Source organism: Microtus pennsylvanicus, chromosome 5 (assembly GCF_037038515.1).
Source record: "Microtus pennsylvanicus isolate mMicPen1 chromosome 5, mMicPen1.hap1, whole genome shotgun sequence".
Lineage (NCBI taxonomy): Eukaryota > Metazoa > Chordata > Mammalia > Rodentia > Cricetidae > Microtus > Microtus pennsylvanicus.
Window position 1 is genome coordinate 93,090,025 of NC_134583.1, and position 19,860 is coordinate 93,109,884.

A 19,860-nucleotide genomic window follows, 5' to 3' on the forward strand; every position below is an offset into this window, starting at 1 on the left:
AACTCCCCCTGCAACCCTGCTGCATCTCAGAAAGCTCGCCAAATAATGACCCCTCCCCAAGAGATGCTTCCAGAGGGTATTTAAACTGCACCCCAGGGAACAGACGTGTGGTTTTTCAGGTCTTCTTTCCTGTTTCCTCTTGGGGGGGAGGGAGCTAGAAAATCATCCGAGAGTGTTTTATCCATTAAACCTGGGGTTTTTCTTATTTGGTTTGATTTGGTCTGACTTGGATCGCTGCACTGGCAGAGAGGCTTATCATATGCAGCAACTTTTCACTTCGCAGTGTGGATTCATCATCTCTCTACTCCATGGTTCCTAGCAGTATGACCTTCGCCCTGCCCTCATGCTCCTTCTGGCAGTTACTGCAGTGTGGCCCTCCAGTAGAAACCCTCCACGTGGCTCCAGCTGTCTCCCGTGTTAATTTAGAGACTGTAAGAGTTCCTCCCCACTCTTCCTTTCCTTCTCCCCTGTTCCCCTTTTTCCCCTTTCACCCCCCCCCCCACTCGCCCCAACCCCTTGAAGCCGTCTTGGTTGGCCTGGAACTCATACCAATCCACCTATGTCATCCTTCTCCTGAGTGCCTGATACAGATGTGAGCCACCATGCCTGGCTTGTGCACGACTTCTGTTGAGTTGTTTTGACCTCTTTGGGGTCTAGCTCCCCCTCTGTACCGCCCGCCTGTACTACGTGACAGTACGGTACTACTCCTGTATTGTGGCGCCTGCACTACAGGACTATTCGTGAGCTGGGCAAGGGCCTGGAGATTTAAACACACAAAGACTCACAGACAGAGACACAGGTTATCCTTGAAACAGGAATGCCTCCTTTATTGTGTCCAGGGGCAGCTTATATAGGGATCCTTAACTGATAGCCATGTCCCAGCCAAACCCACCAGAAACCACTCCCCTGCCATCAGGAACTCCTGAGGGTCTCGTGCTCAGAGCAGCTGCAAGCATGATACACTATTTACAAGACATTCAGGACCTGGGGGTTCACAGCTCCCAACACCCCTTCTTTTTGGCAGGTGTGAATAGGTGCTTTAGGTGTGTACCCTGAATTGGTTCTACAGAGTACATGGAGCAGGACAGGGGCCAGCTCTTACTGAAAGTGAAAGTGCTCTTCTTAGTCCCCATCCCCTTTGACTCTTGAGATGGGGGAGGAGGGCAGGAGTGGGAGGAGAGGAAGACCACTCAGCTGTACCTGCAGGGCACTCACAGAGTTCTGGGAAGCTGCTGGGATAGGGAAAGGCCACTCCAAAGCTCTGGTACCTGCTGCCCAGGGTGGAGGAGAGCAAGTAGAGCTTATCTCTAGATCCTCTAGAAGCATCTGTAGGTTTTGCTGAAACAGGAAGGAGCATTGCAGCCATCCCTGGTTGGCAAAGGCTGGGGATGCTTGTTTGTGTGTATAAGTGGGTGGGTGGAGTTAGTTTCTCTGTCCTCAGTACCCTGCTAACCTTCATAGCATGCTTCCTGCCCTGAACAGGTCAAAGAAGGGGCCAGACACCTGAGCAGGTGGAAGAAGGGACCCTAAGAAGGTAGCATCTCTTACCATCCTATCCACTTCTTAGTGTATCTAAAGCACGCTTCTCCAGCTTCAGGGAGAGTCGGCCAAATGCAAGGTGTGTCTACGTCCAGATGTCAGGGCCTTTGGGATGGGACTGCGGGTTTGGATTTCTAGCGAACTCTTAGGTGCTGGTGCTGGTGGTCATGGTGCAGCTGGTGTGGTGGAGCTGGTGGCAATGGTGCAGCTGGTGTGGTGGTGCTGGTGGCAATGGTGCAGCTGGTGTGGTGGAGCTGGTGGCAGTGGTCCACACCCTGAGGAGCAATGGCCCAGGGGAAGGAATGAACGAAACCTGAAGAGCCTGCCTTTTTTGCCTTCCACACCATGTGGAGGCTGAGTTCACCATCGTTCCATTATTCACCAAGAGCTGATTATTTCTCCTGTGCCTGATACTAGAAAAACATCGGGGGAATGGGTAGTCACGGCCCCTGCCTTGGCGGGATTCATATCACTTTAGGGGCTCCCCTGGAGAACATAAATTTGAAAGCCCTGAGGTCGTCTGAGCAGGAATGAATTTCTCTAATGAGCACGCGAGGTAATGACATCTCAGAGAGGCCATGAGGCTCCTTGAAAGTCACTCAGTAACTCAGACTCCTCAGCCTGAGATCTGGCTCCATCACTTAAGTAGGGGCCACCAGCAGAACTACTTGGGGCTGGGCTTGAATGGGAAGACGACAGACCCTGTGCACATTACCAGAGGGTGCCAGCTGGGCCTTGAGTATAAAGAGAGCTCATCAGAAAAACAGGTAAACATGTGACAGTGTTACACACGCTCAGACTCTCAGTTCCCAAGATCTGGTCAATGACAGAGTTTCAGAACAAATCACTTCCTTCCTCTCCCGCTGTGTTTATTGGCTAGCCTTCTCATTTCCTCCACATCTGGCTTTTTGAGAGCTCCATTTTCTCCACAGTGTGATACCCTCTTCAGTTGTCCCTCTCAGTTGGTACAGTGGCCTCATCTCCATGGCAGCCTCTGCAGATGCTGTCTTTTTGTGATATTGGGGAAGGAACCCAAGGTTTCACACAGGCTAAGCAAGGATTATAATACTGAGCCATACACCCCCAGCCCTTGGAGATATTGACTTGGTGACCAAGAAAAAGCATCCCAAAGCAGAGTATGAGTTCCCCTTTCCTGAATTACAGGTCAAACTGGTCCCTGATTGGTGGTGGAATCTCTGTCCTCTCTCCCTGCATACACTGCAGTAGCTCACATCACGCCCAGGCCTCACTCAATTGGTGCAATTGGCCTCAGGTGGGTGAACTGTGTCCCTGGGCCAGAGAACCCTCTTTCCTGTTTTCATGGAGCCTCCAAATGTCCTACCCTAGGTACAGGGCTGCCCATGGAAGTCACAGGACTACAGGGCAGGGTCAGAGTTCACTATCATCCTATCTTTCACTTACCCATCGAGAACTGATTGACTATGTACCCTGTGATCATAATTCTGCATCTCAGATGCTCTGACTCGCTCTACCAAAGGAGTGTCTTAGAAACGGATAGATTGTTTCCTCTGCAGACACCGTTTGTCTGCAGATTGAAAGGCATGCCACTGACAAGATGCTCAGCAATACTGATAAAAATGCATCTTATTGTGGTAGATTAGAAAGTCATAACTGTCCCAGTTTCACCGGTCGTTTAAGCCATCAAGATTCTATCTGGAGTAGCTGGCACATAAGGGTGGTGCTTGTAGGTCTTGTCTGATTCTTGAGGTAATCTTGTTTTTCAGAGGTGCAAGGATAGAAGCTGGCTAGTGGTCGGGTGAAGGTTTGAATCCAGAGCTCTGCTTCTAAAACGCGTGTGATTTTACATACACCTCTTTGCCTTTGTGTCTCGGGCACTTTATCTAAAGCTAGAGCAAGTTCTTCTGTAGCCTAGGCTGAGTCTGTTCTTTGTAAATAAGCCAGAAGTTGCAGGTCTTTGAAAGTGCTTCTCAGCTGGAAGATGGAGGTGCAAGCCTTTAATCCCAGCACTCGGGAAGTGGGGGTGGGGCTGGTGGGAAAGGACTGGAGGATCAGGAGGTGGAGGCCAGCTTGGCTATTTAAATAAGTTAATTAAATTAATTGAGATAAAGTAAAAACATGCTTCTTATAGAGATAAAAACAGATTAACCAGAGTGATATTTTATTCTGTTCTGTGCTTCTCAACATAACATAACACCCAGATGTTATCACTTTCTGCTGTGTGGTTTTACCTCTTTACTTTTAAAATGATTCTGCATAGATCTAGACGGACTTTCTTGGAAAGATGGTGAGGACTGGCTTTTCCACAGCTGGCCTGGGTGGTGTCTTCCCATCCATGTGATATTTTTACTGTGCGGCCTGGACACCTCTCAGGTGCTGGAATCTGTGTCTCTCCATTCTTCAAACTCCAGGTTAGCCCTAGCTAATGGAACATAATGGGGTTGCTGTTGTGTGTTTCTGAGGTTGGAACGTTGACTTCTAGGTACTTCTGCTTGGCTCCCATGGGTACTGGCTTTTGGACTCAGTCGACATGTTGTGAGGAAGTACCAGTCACCCTGTGTGGAGAGCCTAGAGCTGGCTTTGGAGCCCAGCCAGGCTGCCAACACCCTTCATGGATTGGAGATGGCGCTGTGTGATTTCATGCCCCATTCATCAGGTTATCCCTAAATTTGAGCCTGGGACCAGTAGAGGTTCCAGAAGTTATGAAACAGAGATACTTTCTCCCTTCCTATATCTGTCCAGCCAAACTCAACACAGTTATTCATCACAAGGTCTTGGGATGGGTTGTTAAGCAACAGTTGTGACTGGTGTGGAGAGTACATCTGTGAAAATGACACTGTGGGATGAGAGCACATCCTAGTGAAAAGGTGACGGGCAGGGTGGTACCTATGCATCCCTGTGTTACTTCATCAGAGGCTGGCTGGATGGCAAGCTTTCTTTATCCTTGGCCATAATATATTAAGACATTCTACTGGCTTTCTTGGTGTGTGTGTGTGTGCGTGTGTGTGTGTTATAGCCCCAGCTCCTTCTCAGTGCCTGTTTTTCCCTGATTAGAATGTCACTTCTGGGCAGTGGTGGTACACGCCTTTAATTCCAGCACTCAAGAGGCAGAGGCAGGTGGATCTAGTTCAAGACCAGCCTGGTCTACAGAGTGAGTTTCAGGACAGTCAGGGTTACACAGAGAAACCCTGTATTGAAAAACAAAACACAAACATAAAGTACAGAATTTCACTTCACTGGGCATAGTTTCTCATTTCTTACTTTCTTTGTTGCTGTATCCTTCAAACACAAATCAGTACTTGCTACTTAGAAAATAATCATAAATAGTTGTTAATGAGTGAGCAAAGATGAAATACCACATTAGCTAGGGTGGGAATGTCTGGAGAGATGGCTCAGTAGTTAAAAGTACTTGCTGCTCTTGCAGAGGACTCGGGTTCCTAGCACCCACATTGGTGGCTCACAACTCTGCAACTCCACTCAGGGGTCTGGTGTCCTTTTCTCACCTCCGTGGACATCAGGCACACATGTGGTGCACAGACATGCATGCAGGGAAACCATAAAAACAAATACATCTTAAAAAAAATATCCTTGGGGCTGAAGACTTGGTTCAGTGGTTAAGAGCACTGGCTGCTCTTGCAGAAGACCCAGTTTCAGTTCCCAGTGCCCATGCTGGTTGACTCATTGCCATCTGTAACTAAGTTCCAGGGCATCTGGTATTCTTTTTGGGCTTCCATGGGTATTGCATGCACATATGTTCATCCAGGCACACACAAGTACACATTAAATAAACAAAAATAAACATAAAAATCTTAAAAGAGTCCTTTAAGAGAATCTTGCTAGCATCATCATGTTCTAGCTGCTATGATTATGTAAAATCATATCCTGGGCAAAGACAAGTTCATATTGTGGTGGGAATGATAACTCCATAATTAGTTCCAGGTCTCCACTTATTTTTTTTTTTTAGACAGTCTTTCTATGTAGACCAGACTGGTCGCAAACTCACGGGAATCTGCCTGCTTCTGCCTTCCAAGTGCTGAGATAAAAGGCATGGGCCAGCGCACCCTGGCCCACTTTCTTTTTTCCTTCTCTCACCTTCTCTCTCTTTCCCTTCTATTCCCTTCCCTCTCTATTTTAAAAAAGATAGTCTGTGATGCTCAGGCTAGCTATGGAGCCCAAGGTAGACTCAAGCTCACGTTAATCATCTGCCCCTCCTGGCTGCTGTGGTTATAGGCATGTGCTACCATACCTGGATTTAAATAATGAAAAAAAGCAAACAAGAATTGCTTTGTTAGAGATTTTTTGTATTGTTGATCTTTTGCTTATTTCTTTTGATTTCTGTTTTTGTAGGGCTCTTTTTGTGGTTTTGTGTGTGTGTGTGTTTAGAGAGAGAGAAACAAAGTTGGGTGGGTAGGGAGGTGTGGAGGATCTGGGAACAATTGGGAGTGGAGAAAAACATGATCAAAATATGCTGAATGAGCCAGGCGGTGGTGGCGCACGCCTTTAATCCCAGCACTCGGGAGGCAGAGGTAGGGGATCTCTGTGAGTTCAAGACCAGCCTGCAATATATATATGCTGAATGAAAAATTTTTAATTAAAAAGAATTGGCTGTTTGGGAAAGACAGAAGATCAAGCACCTAAGAAAGGGCAGTAACGACTTTATCCCTTTGGGATGGGAGAGGTGTAAGACTAGGAGCATGTTAATGGGATGCTGGCTTGGGTCTGTCTAGGGCCCTTGGTCCTTTCCTTTCTCCTATTGGCCCTGTCTTTGCTCTCCCTGCCTACCTGAGTCCTCTAACTCCTCTTCAAATCAAGGGCATTTACAATTTCGATCTCTTCCCAGAGTTCTGTAAGGCTCGCAAGGTGGTCACTAGAGATTCTGATATACTTAGATGTTTCTCAAACCTGACCAAGCAGCCTGGAGCTCTTGTCAAATTGCAAACAGACCCAGTACTTGGGGAAGAGGCTGAGACTAAATTTCTTTCGTGCTCCCGGGGATACCAAAGCCTCTGTTTCCTTGACAGGGCTTTGAGGAGGGAGCGACCTCTCGGGCAAGCGCTGGACCACTGGGCAGCACTCTACCACTGGGCAGCACTCTGACCTTCTTAATGTCTGAATTTTGTGCACCTGTCATGTGAATTTCGGGGGTGGATGTTTCTAATAGTAGACAATATCAAAACCACAAGAATGTCTCCGACAAGTCCAGATTGATGACTAAGGAGTTTATTAGCTGTAAGTTAACAGGGACATTGCATTCACTACAAAAAGCCAACGCTCTGCCTGTTAGCCACTATTTCACATAGCTCTAAGGCTGCTGAATAATCAACGAAACCTGGACATAGAGTGCCACCTAGTGTCAGAACACTAGAAATACGTACAAGGCTGAGAAGCTGCCCAAATCAAACTTAGAAATCCGTTCTCATGTGCACTGGGTCCCTTCCTGGCTGAGAAAATGTTACTAATCAGTAGCCGTGCCTCCCCTGGGCAAGTCATTCAAGCTGCTCTGGGTGTTCTGGAACTCACTCTGTAGACCAGGCTGGCCCTGAACTCACAAAAACTGTCCTGCCTCTGCCTCCCGTGTGCTGGGATTAAAGGTGGGCACCACTATGCCCAGCATAGTGTTTATCTTTAAGATCTGGGTTTAAAAACTACGGTCATGTGACTGCAAGTGACAGGAAGCCCTGAGAGTGAAGTGCAGCTGCCACCAAGCTTGCAGCCTGTGTGACATCAAAGTCCTGTCTGGATCTTGACCAGGGACGTGGTGAGACAGTGAATGTCCAGGCTGTAGCCGCAGAAAACTCCCCTGCTTTTCCTGTTTGGCTTTGGCCCCGTTTTTAACAATGGAGGTAGCAACACATATTAGAGTGCATGAAGCGATCCAGTTTGGTTGATTCCTGTGCATATGTGTGGTTTATTTGTGTGTTCATATCTCTCTGTGCAAGTGAGTTTATGGGTGTGTGCAGTGGATGTTCGTGTGTGTGTGTGTGTGTGTGCAAGCATGCACACATGTATATGTTGAAGCCAGAGGTCAATGTTGGGTTCTTACTTTTCTTTGTGTGTGTGTGTGTGTGTGTGTGTTCAAGAAAGTTTGAGTTTTATTGATGATGCCTCAAAGTGGAATTAACCTAGTTATCCATCAACAGGTAAATCAATTAAAATGATAGAATAAAACAAAATGTTTACAAAAGTATTAAAAGCACTAAAATGAAAATGCAAGATGTTACAGATAAATCTATAACATATTTTATTCAGTAAAAGGAGTCAAACACAAAGAAATTCGCATACTATATAATTCCATTTGTGCGAAGGTTAAGATCAGGCAAGGCTAGTAGTGTTTAAAGAAATAAATAAGATCCAGCTTTTAAAACATTTCCTCCCTGCCTGGGAGGAGCTGACTTCATCACAGGAATAAAGCCAGGAGTGAGTTCCCATGCCTCACTCCCTCTGGTTTTTATTTATTTTTAATTTTTTATTTTTATTTTTTTTTAACAATGAAACACTTTGTCTTTATTTCCTTTTGTTCTGATAAAAAACACTGACAAAACCTCCTTAAGGAGAGAAAGGGGTTATTTCAGCTCACAGTTCCTAATTACAAACCATCATTTTGGGGGAAGCCAAGGCAGTAGGGAGTTGAAACAGAGATGAAGTAATGTGTTCATGTGTACGCCCCGCTGGCTTTCTAGTACAGCCTCAACAATTGGAGCTAAGTAAGAGCCCACGAGCAGCAGCGAGAGCGCCCCCTCAAGGTCCCCAGGATGAAGTACCATCCTTTCGTCATTGATCAGAAACTTGAGCTGATGTTGGTGCTGAGGGGCAGTGAAGCCTTGGACACGATGAGGGTTAGAAGGGCACCAGAGCGAGGCCCCGTAAATGAATTCTAGTGACTTTATCAGCAAAGGAGAAAATCAGGCATACATGCATGACCTTTTTTCTTTTGCCGTGTAATGCTTTGTGCCACCTTTAGACTCTGCTGGAAGGCCACCTCCACATGTGACCTTTCTATCTAATCTCCAGAACTGTGGAGTAAATAGATCTCTCTCTTTTATTTTTAAGGTTTTACAGCCTTGGGTATTTGATAATAGGTTGCTGCAGCATCTCTCTGCTTCTATGACTCCCCAGTAGAAACTACTGAAGAGATATTGACCTGCTCTGCCATTGTTTGGGCTGAGTTTTCTCTCATCTTTTTATCCAGAATCTTTGCTCATTGTCCTGAAACAGAAACACCCATTCTCTGGTGGTATTTTGAGATCTCTTATTCATATCTGTCTCAGCATACACTTCATTGAGGTTGGTGTAAATTCTGAATCCTCAATCTAGATAGGAGGAAGTTAGAAGGGAATCATGGGATATGACTCCATGGGATCCTGGGAAAGGCCCAAAGCTATTGATGTAATGTAGATCTATGCAGGTCAGAAAATGGGCATCAAACCAGATGGGCAGGAGCCTGGACAAAGCTGGCAAGGCTTTCGTGTGCATGGCTAGGGCCAGCATGGTTTGAATCCATCAATTGTAAAGGGCTACTTCTGATTAATGCAAGCGTTAGTTATGTGTGCTATGGAACTTGTTAGAGTTAACCTTTATGTGCACGCTCATTGCACTTGAGAAAAAGTACTACGCACCAAGTTCAAGCTTCCTAGGCTTGCATTGCCCTTCCCTTTGCCATCTTACTTTTCAAGCCAGGGTCTCTCCCTGAACCCGGACCTCACAGACTCAGCTGCGTTGGCTGACCAAGCAGGCCCCGGGGTCTTCTTGTCTTTGCCTTTCCAGTGCTGGGATTACGGACACACGCCACTGTGCCCAGCTTCTGACATGCGTGCTGAGCATCCAGACTCAGGTCCTTACCCACTGAACCCTCTCCCCTGCCTCCACTTTAATATTCATGAATACAGTTACCCATGTGATCATCATTATCCTGGAACTGTCCCTGGCTGTAAGAAGTTACCTCCTGCCTGCTCTTTGTACGATCCTTACCCAAACCTGATTAATCACGGGCAGCCCTCAGAAGACCCCAAACTTAAAAAGCAAAAGCCCCCACATTGAGACCAACTCAAAATCTAAACCACACCGTTTATTTTTCTCCAGAGTATGGACAAACAAGCCATATGCCAGGGCCTATGAACACTGGGCTGAAGATGTTTTATTCCTGTGGGGACCCAGCCCTGTCCCCGTGGTAACTCTCAGGGATACCCTTGCTTTTCAGGCAGGGGTGGGGTATGGATACAGGAGGGCTAGTGAGGGGACTTTCCCGTGCACCTGTTGATGGTGACCTCGGCAAGAGTCAGTGAGTCAATCTCCTCTGCAACCTCCTGTCCTAGTATGCAGGAAGGGCCAGAGTCCTATTAAAAATAAGAAAAAGGGGGTTCTGGGAGGGAGGGGGCAATACCTGGCTTAGACCCAAGGACCCCGGGGAGCCCAGGGGTGTTGGGTTGGCCTTGTGATTATGTAGTTTAGTACTTAAATTTCCAGATGGGAAAAGGATGTAACAAAAGATGACAAAAGACAGAGCTGGGCTTGGGAGCCTGGAGCCTGGAGGTCAGGTTCACTGCCTTGCTCTGTGGTCAGACCAGAGCCTCGGAAATGCCAGTCTCTTCTGGAACATTCTGAGTTCTTGGTGCTTAATGACCTTCTTGAAGGCAAACCTGTGAAACCTCCGTGATGTCAAGATTTCCCACGATGAGCCGAGGACAGCGCACAGGAACCCAGGGGACATCTATGTCAGGCGACAGGGCTGGGTACCCTGGACATCAGTCTTTTGTCTCTTTTAGAAAGAAACTACAGGAGGACATGGAAAACTGATGGAACACATCACTCGGTGCCACAGTGTAGATGATTTGGAGAGCATGGTTGTGGAAGGGCTGCCTCAGAACGAATAAAGTGAGGGTGGAGGAACGCTGGGTAGCGTGGGAAGCCTGGACTCCGTCCTGCAGACGCTGAGCTGCGATCTACTAGTCAGATGACTCCTTGGGCATATATGCCACATTGTCATAGGCAGGAGGTGGAGAGACGGCTGGGCTGGGGATGGTGAAGTCCGTGCCGAAGGCGTTGGGTAGGAAAATCACAGACTGCAAAGAAACAGAAAACCCCAATTCTGGGTGGCTCTGCGGTCTTCGATAAGCGTTGCAACAGTGCCACCCGCTAGGCACTCTGAGAACAGCGCCTTAGTACTGAATGCTCACACACAAAAAGCATCGTTTAATTAACATTTCAGAAAACATTTTATAGAGTCAGTTATGATCCAAGGCTTGGACACACCGCAGGGAGAAAAGTAGACAAACCTCATTCCTCTAGGGGCTAGTGAGCTGATGATTCCTCTCTGGACAGCCCCTCTGAGTTCGGGCCTCTATAGCTCTTGCCTGAACCACAGCGCTGGTCCCTGGCTGCTTCCACACCGATAGCCCTTCACTGTGCCCCTTGAATCCAGCTCATTCCCCCTGCTCCAACCTTAAAAGGTGTCCACTAGAACCTGGCTGCATTTTTCCGCCCAAAGAAGCCTTTGTGTTATCAGTACCCCCTTTCCCACCTTCTTTTTATCTCCCTCCGCCCCTCCCTCCTTTTCTTTTCCTCCGGAAAAATGAGTTTAACTTCCACCGAGTCATGCTGTCTTTTCTGCTGTGCCCACCTGTTCACACTCTGTGGACCGTCTGTGCAAGGTGCGACCCTCACCCGCCCTAACCCTGTTCTGCAATTCCGAAGGATCTCAGTTCTGCCGCTAGTGCTGGCGCCCTCCTGTGGCCACGGGGTGAATAGGGCCCATTTGGCCCTAGCGTCTTATGGGAAGCTCATCACAGCTTAGCCCCAAAGGGGAAGTGGGAGGGGGCTGGAGGTGCAGCCTCTTCCTAGACTAGAGGCATTCCTCAGGGCCCTGGACATGGTGTGAGAGTACTCACTGCGTTAGTTTGGGCACGGGTGGCTTGGCACCCAAAGTGGGTGGCGATGACTGCGATGAAGAACTCCAGGATGGTGAAGATGGTCAACACAGCAAGGTAGCCCCTGCCCACATCCTGGGGACCCAAACCCACAGTCAAGTCAAACCGAGAGTTTAAAAGTAAAGGTACCCCCCTGGACCAAAAATAACGCCCAGGCAAGAGGCAGAGGTAGCCCTGGGTCCAGGCTTCCTGACTCCAGCCCTGCCCGCTCCTTCCTTTCTCCCAGGACTCATCTCCCTTCTCCCCACACCCGATCTTGGGGTAGGGCTATGGTGTCAGTACACTCAAGAGGTCTATCGGAGCAGCAGGCTCTGCAAAATGCCCAGGGTTGCGGACAACTGGGTCTTCCCTAGTTCTGGCTGCAGCCCTTATCTTTCCGGGTTTAGTACCCTCAGGGACATCTGCCAACACACCCAGTTAGTGACCCCGAAGTCCATGAGAAGAATGGCTGTCCCAGCGAAGGCCGCCATGGCGCTGAGGATGTTGGTTCCCAGACTGCTCCTCACCTGTGGGAGGAAGAGGGGCACCAAGAAGAGACAAAGAGGAGAAAGGACAGGAGTTCCAGCTCACTGCCCAGCCTCCTGCACCCTCCCTTTCATGGCCCGGGGTTGGGGTCATGAGCCCTGCATGGCTGGATTTTTCTCTCTCACTCTTCTTTTTCTTCTCCATCCCTGGGACTCCAGGAAGAGGCCCTCATGCCTCCCTTTGCTTCTTCCATGCTCTTGGGAGCTGCTGGAGAGGAGGCCTGGCCCTCTTCAAGGCTTTCCTGGGCCAGGCTAGCAGCAGATGCCTGTCCCATGCCCCCCCCCCCCCAAAGCTGTACTTCACTTCCCCCAGGTCCAGGCCCACACTCTGAGACATCTTGGAGGCTGTTCTGGGGGACCCTTCCTGCATCGGCTCCCTTTGAATGTCTGTGAGGATTTCATCTGTAGACCTTGGGTGGCATTCTGCAAGTGTCCCATCTCTTCCTTCTGTATTTGGATGTCTGAATTCCTTCCATGGACACTTAGAAAACCCCCAAGAAAGGCTTGTTGAATGGACCAAATGAGTGGGCAGACGGAGGTGAGGGTCCTGAGGTGAGTGGCCCCATCCCCACCCTGATTCTCTGTCTCCAGTCAGACTTACCAGGCAACTGGTGTGGTTTTTCTCAGCTGCTACCGAGAGGGACCCAGAGATGATGAACTGTGTGGGGAAGAGAGAGGGCCCAGTGAGGTTTTGGCTGGGACACTGAGCAGGGCAAATCATGCCCAAGTTCTGTCAAGAAGATTCAGGTGTAGGCAGAGAACCATAGGCTTTCTTGTCTGCATCCTGGCCAGGCATTTTGGGTATATTTTCTAAGGATGTCTTAGTGGTTCTGTAAGAGGCCTTTGTCCTCTGGCATGGTGGCATATGCCATTAATCCCAGCACGTGGGAAGCAGAGGCAAGCAAATCTCTGTGAGTTTGAGGCCTGCCTGGTCTACATAATGAGTTCTAGGACAGCAAGGGCTACAAATAGAGATTCTGTCTCAAACAAACAAACAACAAAAGAGGCCTCTGTTTTGAGACATAAAGTCATAGTTCACAAGGTATGTTGACGTGGGATTCCCCTCTGTATGCTGTGAATATGTTTTACTACCATTGGTTAATAAAGAAACTGCTTTGGTCTATGGCAGGGCAGAATACAGCTAGGCAGGAAATCCAAACAGATATAGAGAGAAAGAAGGTGGAGTCAGAGAGATGCCTGCAGCTGTTGGGGAAGTAAGATGTGAGGTAACAAGCCACTAGCCTCGTGGTAAAATACAGACCAATAGAAATGGGTTAAGTCGTAAGAGCTAGTTAATAATAAGCCTGAGCTAATAGGCCAAACAGTTTGTAATTAAAATTAAGCCTCAGAGTGGTTGTTAGGGAACTGGTGGGTGGGAGAGAAACTCTATTACAATATGTATTTTCATTGACATCGTATTACTAACACCTCATAGGGTATGCACCTTCAAATAGTCAGTTAGCCAAATATTTATCGGGTAGTAGTTGGGTGTCAAAAACATAACAGAGGAGCTGGATAAAATGGAAAAGATCTTCCTCTCATGGAGCTAATATTCATTTAGGCAGTAGCCCCACACACGAGGCCATGTGTGTACATGCATGCATCCGTACGTGTGTGCTTGTGTGCATTCATGCATGTGCATGTGTGTGTACTCATGTGTGTACATGCATGCATTCATACGTGTGTGCATGTGTGCATACATGCATGTGCATGTGTGTGTGTACTCACTCCTGTCGTCCAAGGTCAGGGTGTCATTCCTCCTCAGGAGTTGCCTGCTTTGTCTCTTGAGAGAGGCTCTCTTACCTGGACTTGGTGGAGCTGACCAGGGAGGCCCAGGGAGGGCTGCCTGATTCCATCTTTCCAGCACTGGGATTGTAAGGCCAGGCTGGCTTTTGACAAGGGTGGTGGAGACACGAGTCACGCCCTCATTCTTGCCAGGCAAATGCTTTACACACTGAACGATCACTCTCCCCAGCCCTGCGAAGCTCTAAGATAAAGACTGGATACTGAGCTGCGCATGCCCTGCCCAGCCTGGTGATCCTGTTGTCTCCAGAGCCGGACAAGCAGGTCCTTGCTTACTTCTCCCTTCCTACCGTATGCATGTGACACATTTTGTGACAGTTTGGAGCAGGATCGGGAGCTCAGAAAAGAATGCAGAAAGCTACCTTTGTTTCCTCCTGAGGCAGGGCCTCCTTAGACGCCTGCTTGCCAACATTTTTCTTCAACTTGAGCTCACAACTTGAGCGGGGACTTAAGGTTTGTTCCCAGCCGTTTAGCTCTAGCTGTGGAGTTTCAACAATGCTGGCCTCTCTGAGTTTTGCTTTTAGGGGCTTCTGAGCTCTTGCCGAGATAGCCTGGGATACTCAGAAGGGACTGCACTATCATACACAGTGGGGCTTCAGTGTAGACCCCATTAAGTGGACCCCAAAGCCTGTGCTTCCTGGACACAGCAGGAGGCTCCCTGGCACCAGAGCACTGGCGCTTTCGGTAGAGCCATGCACAACAATGCCACCTTGCAAACTTCTCTTCAGCACTTAGGAGCAGACAAGGAAGCCTGGTTTGGTTCTCCACTGGGGTATGGCCAGTGGAATGGACGCAGCACAGAGAGACTCCCTGGAGATCAGCCCAGGCAAGGCTGGAACCCACAGAGGGAACTGAGGGGCTGCTGCAAGCATGGTGGAGTTGCGGGGTTAGGGTGCAGGAAGCCCAGGTGTAGATTGGGGCAGGAAGAGGTAGAGCTGGGCCAGAACACGCCCCAGCATAGAATGGCAACTCGGGCACTCACGCAAGCTCCTCCCCAGAAGGGGACGCCACCTTCGATGAAAAGCATCCCCAGGTGCCCTCGGCGGACCATGAGCAGGACGCTGCCAAAGCCAAGGTGGATGAGGCCAATCAGGATCTGCACCGTCTGTGGAAGGCATCGAGGGCTCAGACCACTGACCTCCGGCCATGAGCTCCACAGCGCCCCCTGCCGAGGAGAGCGACCGATTCCCGCAGATCTGGCTTCCCACAGCTGCAGGGGAGTCATTTCCATTCCCACAGGCTGAGGTCGGAGCATTAAATCAAGATAGAACCAGCTTTCCTCAGTCCACTAGGAGCTCTAGACTCGGGTGTAATTTGTGAGTGGAGCTCTGAGTTGCTTGTCTGATTCTCTTAGCCCTGGTTCCTTGACTCTTGGCACTCGGGTAACCAGATGCCTAGCTTGCCTTCTCCCTGTGTGTAGTTTTTTCCTAGTACATCCTGGCCGTGGGAGTCACAGCTATTTCACTGGCAGCAATCTCCACTTCATTTTCTCTGTCTCCCTCCCTGCCCCCCACCTTCCTCACCCCCTCTCTTTCTTCTATTAGCCAGTGACCCATGGAAACATTCCCAGTGGTGGGATGGTTTTCCTAAGGGTGGGGACTCTCTGGGGAGTGTGGCCTTATGGAAATTTCTGCTGTATTGCTTTTCAAACATTTTTGGAGACTAGACCTGAGCAGAGAGAGATAGGGAAGAGTCCAACCTATGCCCAGGCCTGGCACCGCTTCCAGCTCGGGGTGTCCCACAGGGCCTCCAGTGGTAAGCAAGGGTTCGATGTCACCCAAGGCAGTAAGTAGTCTATAACGGCATCTCTGTGAGCAGAGACAGTCACAGTCTTGGAGTCTTGGAAACTGTATTCACTTTCAAACGTGAGTGCCAAGAATTGGGATATTTATGGACACAAACCTGTATTCTGTTGCTTTCTCTCCTCCATTGCCTACCCTCCATCTCTCCAGCTTCCCTGGGCAGAGTGGTGTGTGTGTGTGTTTGTGTGTGTGTGTCCCACTGCCAACAACAGCATCTTTCTCTGCCACTGGAATAACTCCAGTGAAATGCCAGCTGCCACTCTCTGCAAGCCTGTCGCACAGCGCAGCACTGCACAGCACTACAAGCACAGCACAGCACTGCACAGCACTGCACTGCAAGCACAGCATAGCAATGCACAGCACAGCACAGCACTGCACAGCACAGCAATGTACAGCACTGCACAGCAATGCACAGCACTGCACAGCACAGCACTGCACAGCACAGCACTGCACACCAATGCACAGCACACCAATGCACAGCACAGCACTGCACAGCACAACACAGCACTGCACTGCACAGCACTGCACAGCACTGCACAGCATAACACTGCACAGCACTGCACAGCACTGCACAGCACTACACAGCACAGCACTGCACAGCACAACACTGCACAGCACAGCACTGCAAGCACAGCATAGCAATGCACAGCACAGCATTGCACGGCACAGCAATGCACAGCACTGCACAGCACAGCACTGCACAGCACTGCACTGCACAGCACAGCACTGCAAGCACAGCATAGCAATGCACAGCACAGCACTGCACTGCACAGCACAGCAATGTACAGCACTGCACAGCACTGCACAGCACAGCACTGCACAGCACTGCACTGCACAGCACAGCAATGCACAGCACTGCACAGCACAGCACTGCACAGCACTGCACTGCACAGCGCAGCAATGCACACCAATGCACAGCACACCAATGCACACCAATGCACAGCACACCAATGCACAGCACAGCACTGCACAGCACAACACAGCACTGCACAGCACAGCACTGTGTTGGCTATTTTCAGATCTGTCCTCTTTTAACCCTGACACAGTGATGTGAGCACCATCTTAATTTTGGAGCCCAGGAGACTGAACTCATAGACAGTCACTAGCCCACAGATGTGGAGGAGTGGACTGGCTAACTCCAAAGTGTGCTGCCTAGTTTTATGTCACCTTGACACAAACTAGAGTAATGAAGGGGTTTTCAATTGAGAAAATGCCTCTTTGAGATCAGGCTGCAGGCAGCAGGACATTTTTTTAATTAGTGATCCATGGGGGAAGGCTCAGCCCATGGTGGGTAGTGCCATCCTTGGCCTGGTGGTCCTGGGTTCTTTAAGAAAGCAGGCTGAGCAAGTTATGAGGGCCAAGCCAGTAAGCAGCTCCCTCCATGGCCTCTGCATCAGCTCCTGCTTCCAGATTCCTGCCCTGTTTGAGTTCCTGTCGTGACTTCCTCCAATAATAGACTACAATGTGGAAGGGTAAGTCAGGTAAACCCTTTTCTCCCCAGCTTGTTTTTGGTCATGATGTTTCATCATAGCAATAGAAACCCCCCCCCCTCTCTCTCTCTCTGTGTGTGTGTGTGTGTGAGAGAGAGAGATAATTCAGTTCCCAGTCAGTTTCCATGGCCTGCTCTGTGGTTTTGTGTTCTAGAAACAATATCTTTTCTTTTTCTTTCTTTCTTATTTTTTTTAAATTTTTGAGACAGGGTTTCTTTGTGTAGCCTTGACTGTCTGGGAACTAGCTCTGTAGACCAGGCTGGCCTTGAACTCATAGAGATCCGCCTGCCTCTTCCTCCGGAGTGTTGGTATTAAAGGTGTGTGCTACCACTGTTGGCCAATATCTTATTTTAATTTGCCATCCTGGTCACCGTAGGTACCACCACGCCTGATACAGCTTTTAGGATTTGAGTTCTGCATTCCAGCAGGTTTGAGTTAGAGGTCCTGGCCTGACCAGACAGTGGGACAGGCTGTCCCAGGTCACAGGATGCCACCTGCTGGCTGTCTGGCCTTCAGGCAAAAGACTTGTATTGAGAAGCCTTAGGCTCCTAGTCTTTCCAGTAAGAACTGGAGTCCCTGGCTCACAAGGTGTTGCTGAGAACTGAGAATCTGGAGAGATGACGTGAGTACAGTGTGCCTCTCAGAGCTGTCATTGGCCCCATTGCTTACACTATTTCTGTTGTTCACACGGAGAATCCTATGCAGAAAGTTGCAGCCTAACTTAGTACGGAAACAAACAGAACAACTTAGGGCATATATTTTAAATAAATAAATAATGGGGTTCAGCCCAACACAGACAGCTGAACACAGGCAGTTGCAGGCATCCTAAGGATCAGATCACACCCAAATGAAGCAAATGCCACTGTCACCACTGCTCAAGCAGGAGACCTCCCTGTCAGTTCTTCCTTTGTTCATTACGTTCCCGCTACGTTAGTATTCCGCATCTCCCTTCAACAAGCCACACCCGTCTCCACCTCAGGGCCTTTGCATTTTTGCTCTTCTGAACAAGCAATCCTACCCTTCACCTATCCTTCCATCCATCCAGCTCTTGCTGGGCTGGCTTTAACACCTAGAATTTAGCTTCAGTGTCATCTCCCTGGAGAGCTCTTTCTGTCTTTGCTAGTGTTCAGTACCCCATTCATCATCCACCCCCTCCCCCCTCCGTTCAAAAACAGGGTTTCTCTGTGTAACTTTGGAGCCTGTCCTGGAACTCACTCTGTAGACCAGTCTGGCATCTATCTCAGAGATCCGCCTGCCTCTACCTCCCTAGTGTTGGGATTAAAACGCCCGGACTCCGTACATCATTTTTAGCTCTCTTTGGAGTTCTGGTCATTTGTTTACTGGTTTATTTGGTGAGCTCCGAGGAGGGAAGTGGAGCCTTGTTTGTCTGGCGCATTTCTTATAGTTATCCCCTGCCTTTGCCCCTCTCTGTTGAGCATAAGGCTCACTGCCTGCCTAGCGGGTCTGTCTCAGGTCACACGGGGGAATTTCTCTTACCCCTAAAGCTTTGGGCTCTCCAGTCAAGAAGGTCTCTATTGGTCTTAGGTCAGGTGGCTGGGTGGCCCTGGGCGCCTGCGCCCCCAGCGGTGACTCTTCGAACTGCATGATCCCTGGAGGCTGGCACATGGAGGTGGGCAGGATGGCTGGAGGCGGGCGGAGGCCACTGGCGTTGCTGGGCGGGATGACGACAAATACACCATTGCTGGCAGGAGGTGTGGACATCGTGTTCAGAGAGCCTGGAGGATGAAGGCTCAGGAGATAAAAAGGCAGTAATGGTCATTGCACAACTGCTTACGGCACACCCTCCTGCTCTTGCTTACTGAGGCCCGGAGATAATAGAGCCCAAATCTCCGACTAGAGCTGGGGAGAAGAAGAGACTCACCGAAGGGAATAGGCGCTTGGGGAAAGCTAAGAATTTTTTTTCTTTAATCTTAGGCTTTTTTTGACTCTTGACTCTGATCTTGATTTCTCCCATATTACATGGAAAGAACTTTTTATTTTTAATGCTGGACATGGAACCCAGCCTACAGGTGATGCAAGTCCACTATTACTGAGCCATATCCCCAGCCAAGTGGAGCCTTTGAGAGGAGCACGCATGTGCACATCCTGCTTTCCCCGGAGAGGGCGAGTGACTGCTCAAGAATTCACAGCCCTGGGAAGGTGGAGCCTAGTTGAAGTTCCATTTTACTCATGGAAAGAGAAGGATGAGACAGGACGTTAGCCCACTCTTCCCTTCCCTTCCCTTCCCTTCCCTTCCCTTCCCTTCCCTTCCCTTCCCTTCCCTTCCCTTCCCTTCCCTTCCCTTCCCTTCCCTTCCCTTCCCTTCCCTTCCCTTCCCTTCCCTTCCTTTCTCCTTCCTTCCTTCCTTCCTTCCTTCCTTCCTTCCTTCCTTCCTTCCTTCCTTCCTTCCTTCTTCTAGACCTCCATCTGTTGGCTGTGGGTACATAATTACCCCTGGGACAACACATCCTGCTCCCCTTGACTGCCCAAGGAATAACCACTATTGTAGCCAAGATAAACCTGGGTTGTGGAAAGCTTAGGCGTGACTGGCCCGGGAAAGCGCACTAGGGAATGCGGATCTGTTAGCTAGATGCCAGGCAGCAGCTTTCCAGGGTGCGGCAGTTACTAATCTAGTAGATTAGATGATATTAAAACAGTCAACCTCCTTGCCATTTTACACACGGTGAAGAACCCATCAGCTCTGTGACAGAAGGCAGGATTTGAACCTTGACCTATGTAGTTACATCACTATGAAGCAATGGGTAATATGGTCACCTCTTCCTGTCTCAGTTTTCTGACC

General features: G+C 49.2%; 1 protein-coding gene across 2 annotated transcripts; it reads right to left on the reverse strand.

The window, feature by feature from the left end:
• Nucleotides 1-9,568: 9,568 nt before the first annotated feature.
• Nucleotides 9,569-18,782, reverse strand: Ms4a15 (membrane spanning 4-domains A15). 2 transcript variants are annotated; one of them, XM_075974985.1, is made up of 6 exons: nt 18,558-18,782; nt 14,751-14,873; nt 12,567-12,623; nt 11,855-11,947; nt 11,403-11,516; nt 9,569-10,577 (listed from the first exon to the last, which is right to left on the reverse strand). In XM_075974985.1, exons 1-6 carry the CDS (start codon nt 18,780-18,782, stop codon nt 10,461-10,463), a joined length of 729 nt encoding a protein of 242 aa, XP_075831100.1. In that variant the 3' UTR covers nt 9,569-10,460. The 2 variants fall into 2 exon arrangements, with proteins under 2 accessions (XP_075831100.1, XP_075831101.1); XM_075974986.1 differs by lacking the exon at nt 14,751-14,873.
• Between the last annotated feature and the right edge of the window lie 1,078 nt (nt 18,783-19,860).

What these genes read in the sequence shown, in the direction of transcription:
- Ms4a15 (XM_075974985.1), bottom strand. Translation starts at nt 18,782, where the DNA reads ATGTCCACACCTCCTGCCAGCAATGGTGTATTTGTCGTCATCCCGCCC. An exon ending in GAGAGCCCAAAGCTTTAGGG is followed by an intron (nt 14,874 to 18,557) that starts GTAAGAGAAATT and finishes TGCCTTCCACAG; the next exon opens with ACGGTGCAGATCCTGATTGG. An exon ending in CCTTCTGGGGAGGAGCTTGC is followed by an intron (nt 12,624 to 14,750) that starts GTGAGTGCCCGA and finishes TTCCCCACACAG; the next exon opens with TTCATCATCTCTGGGTCCCT.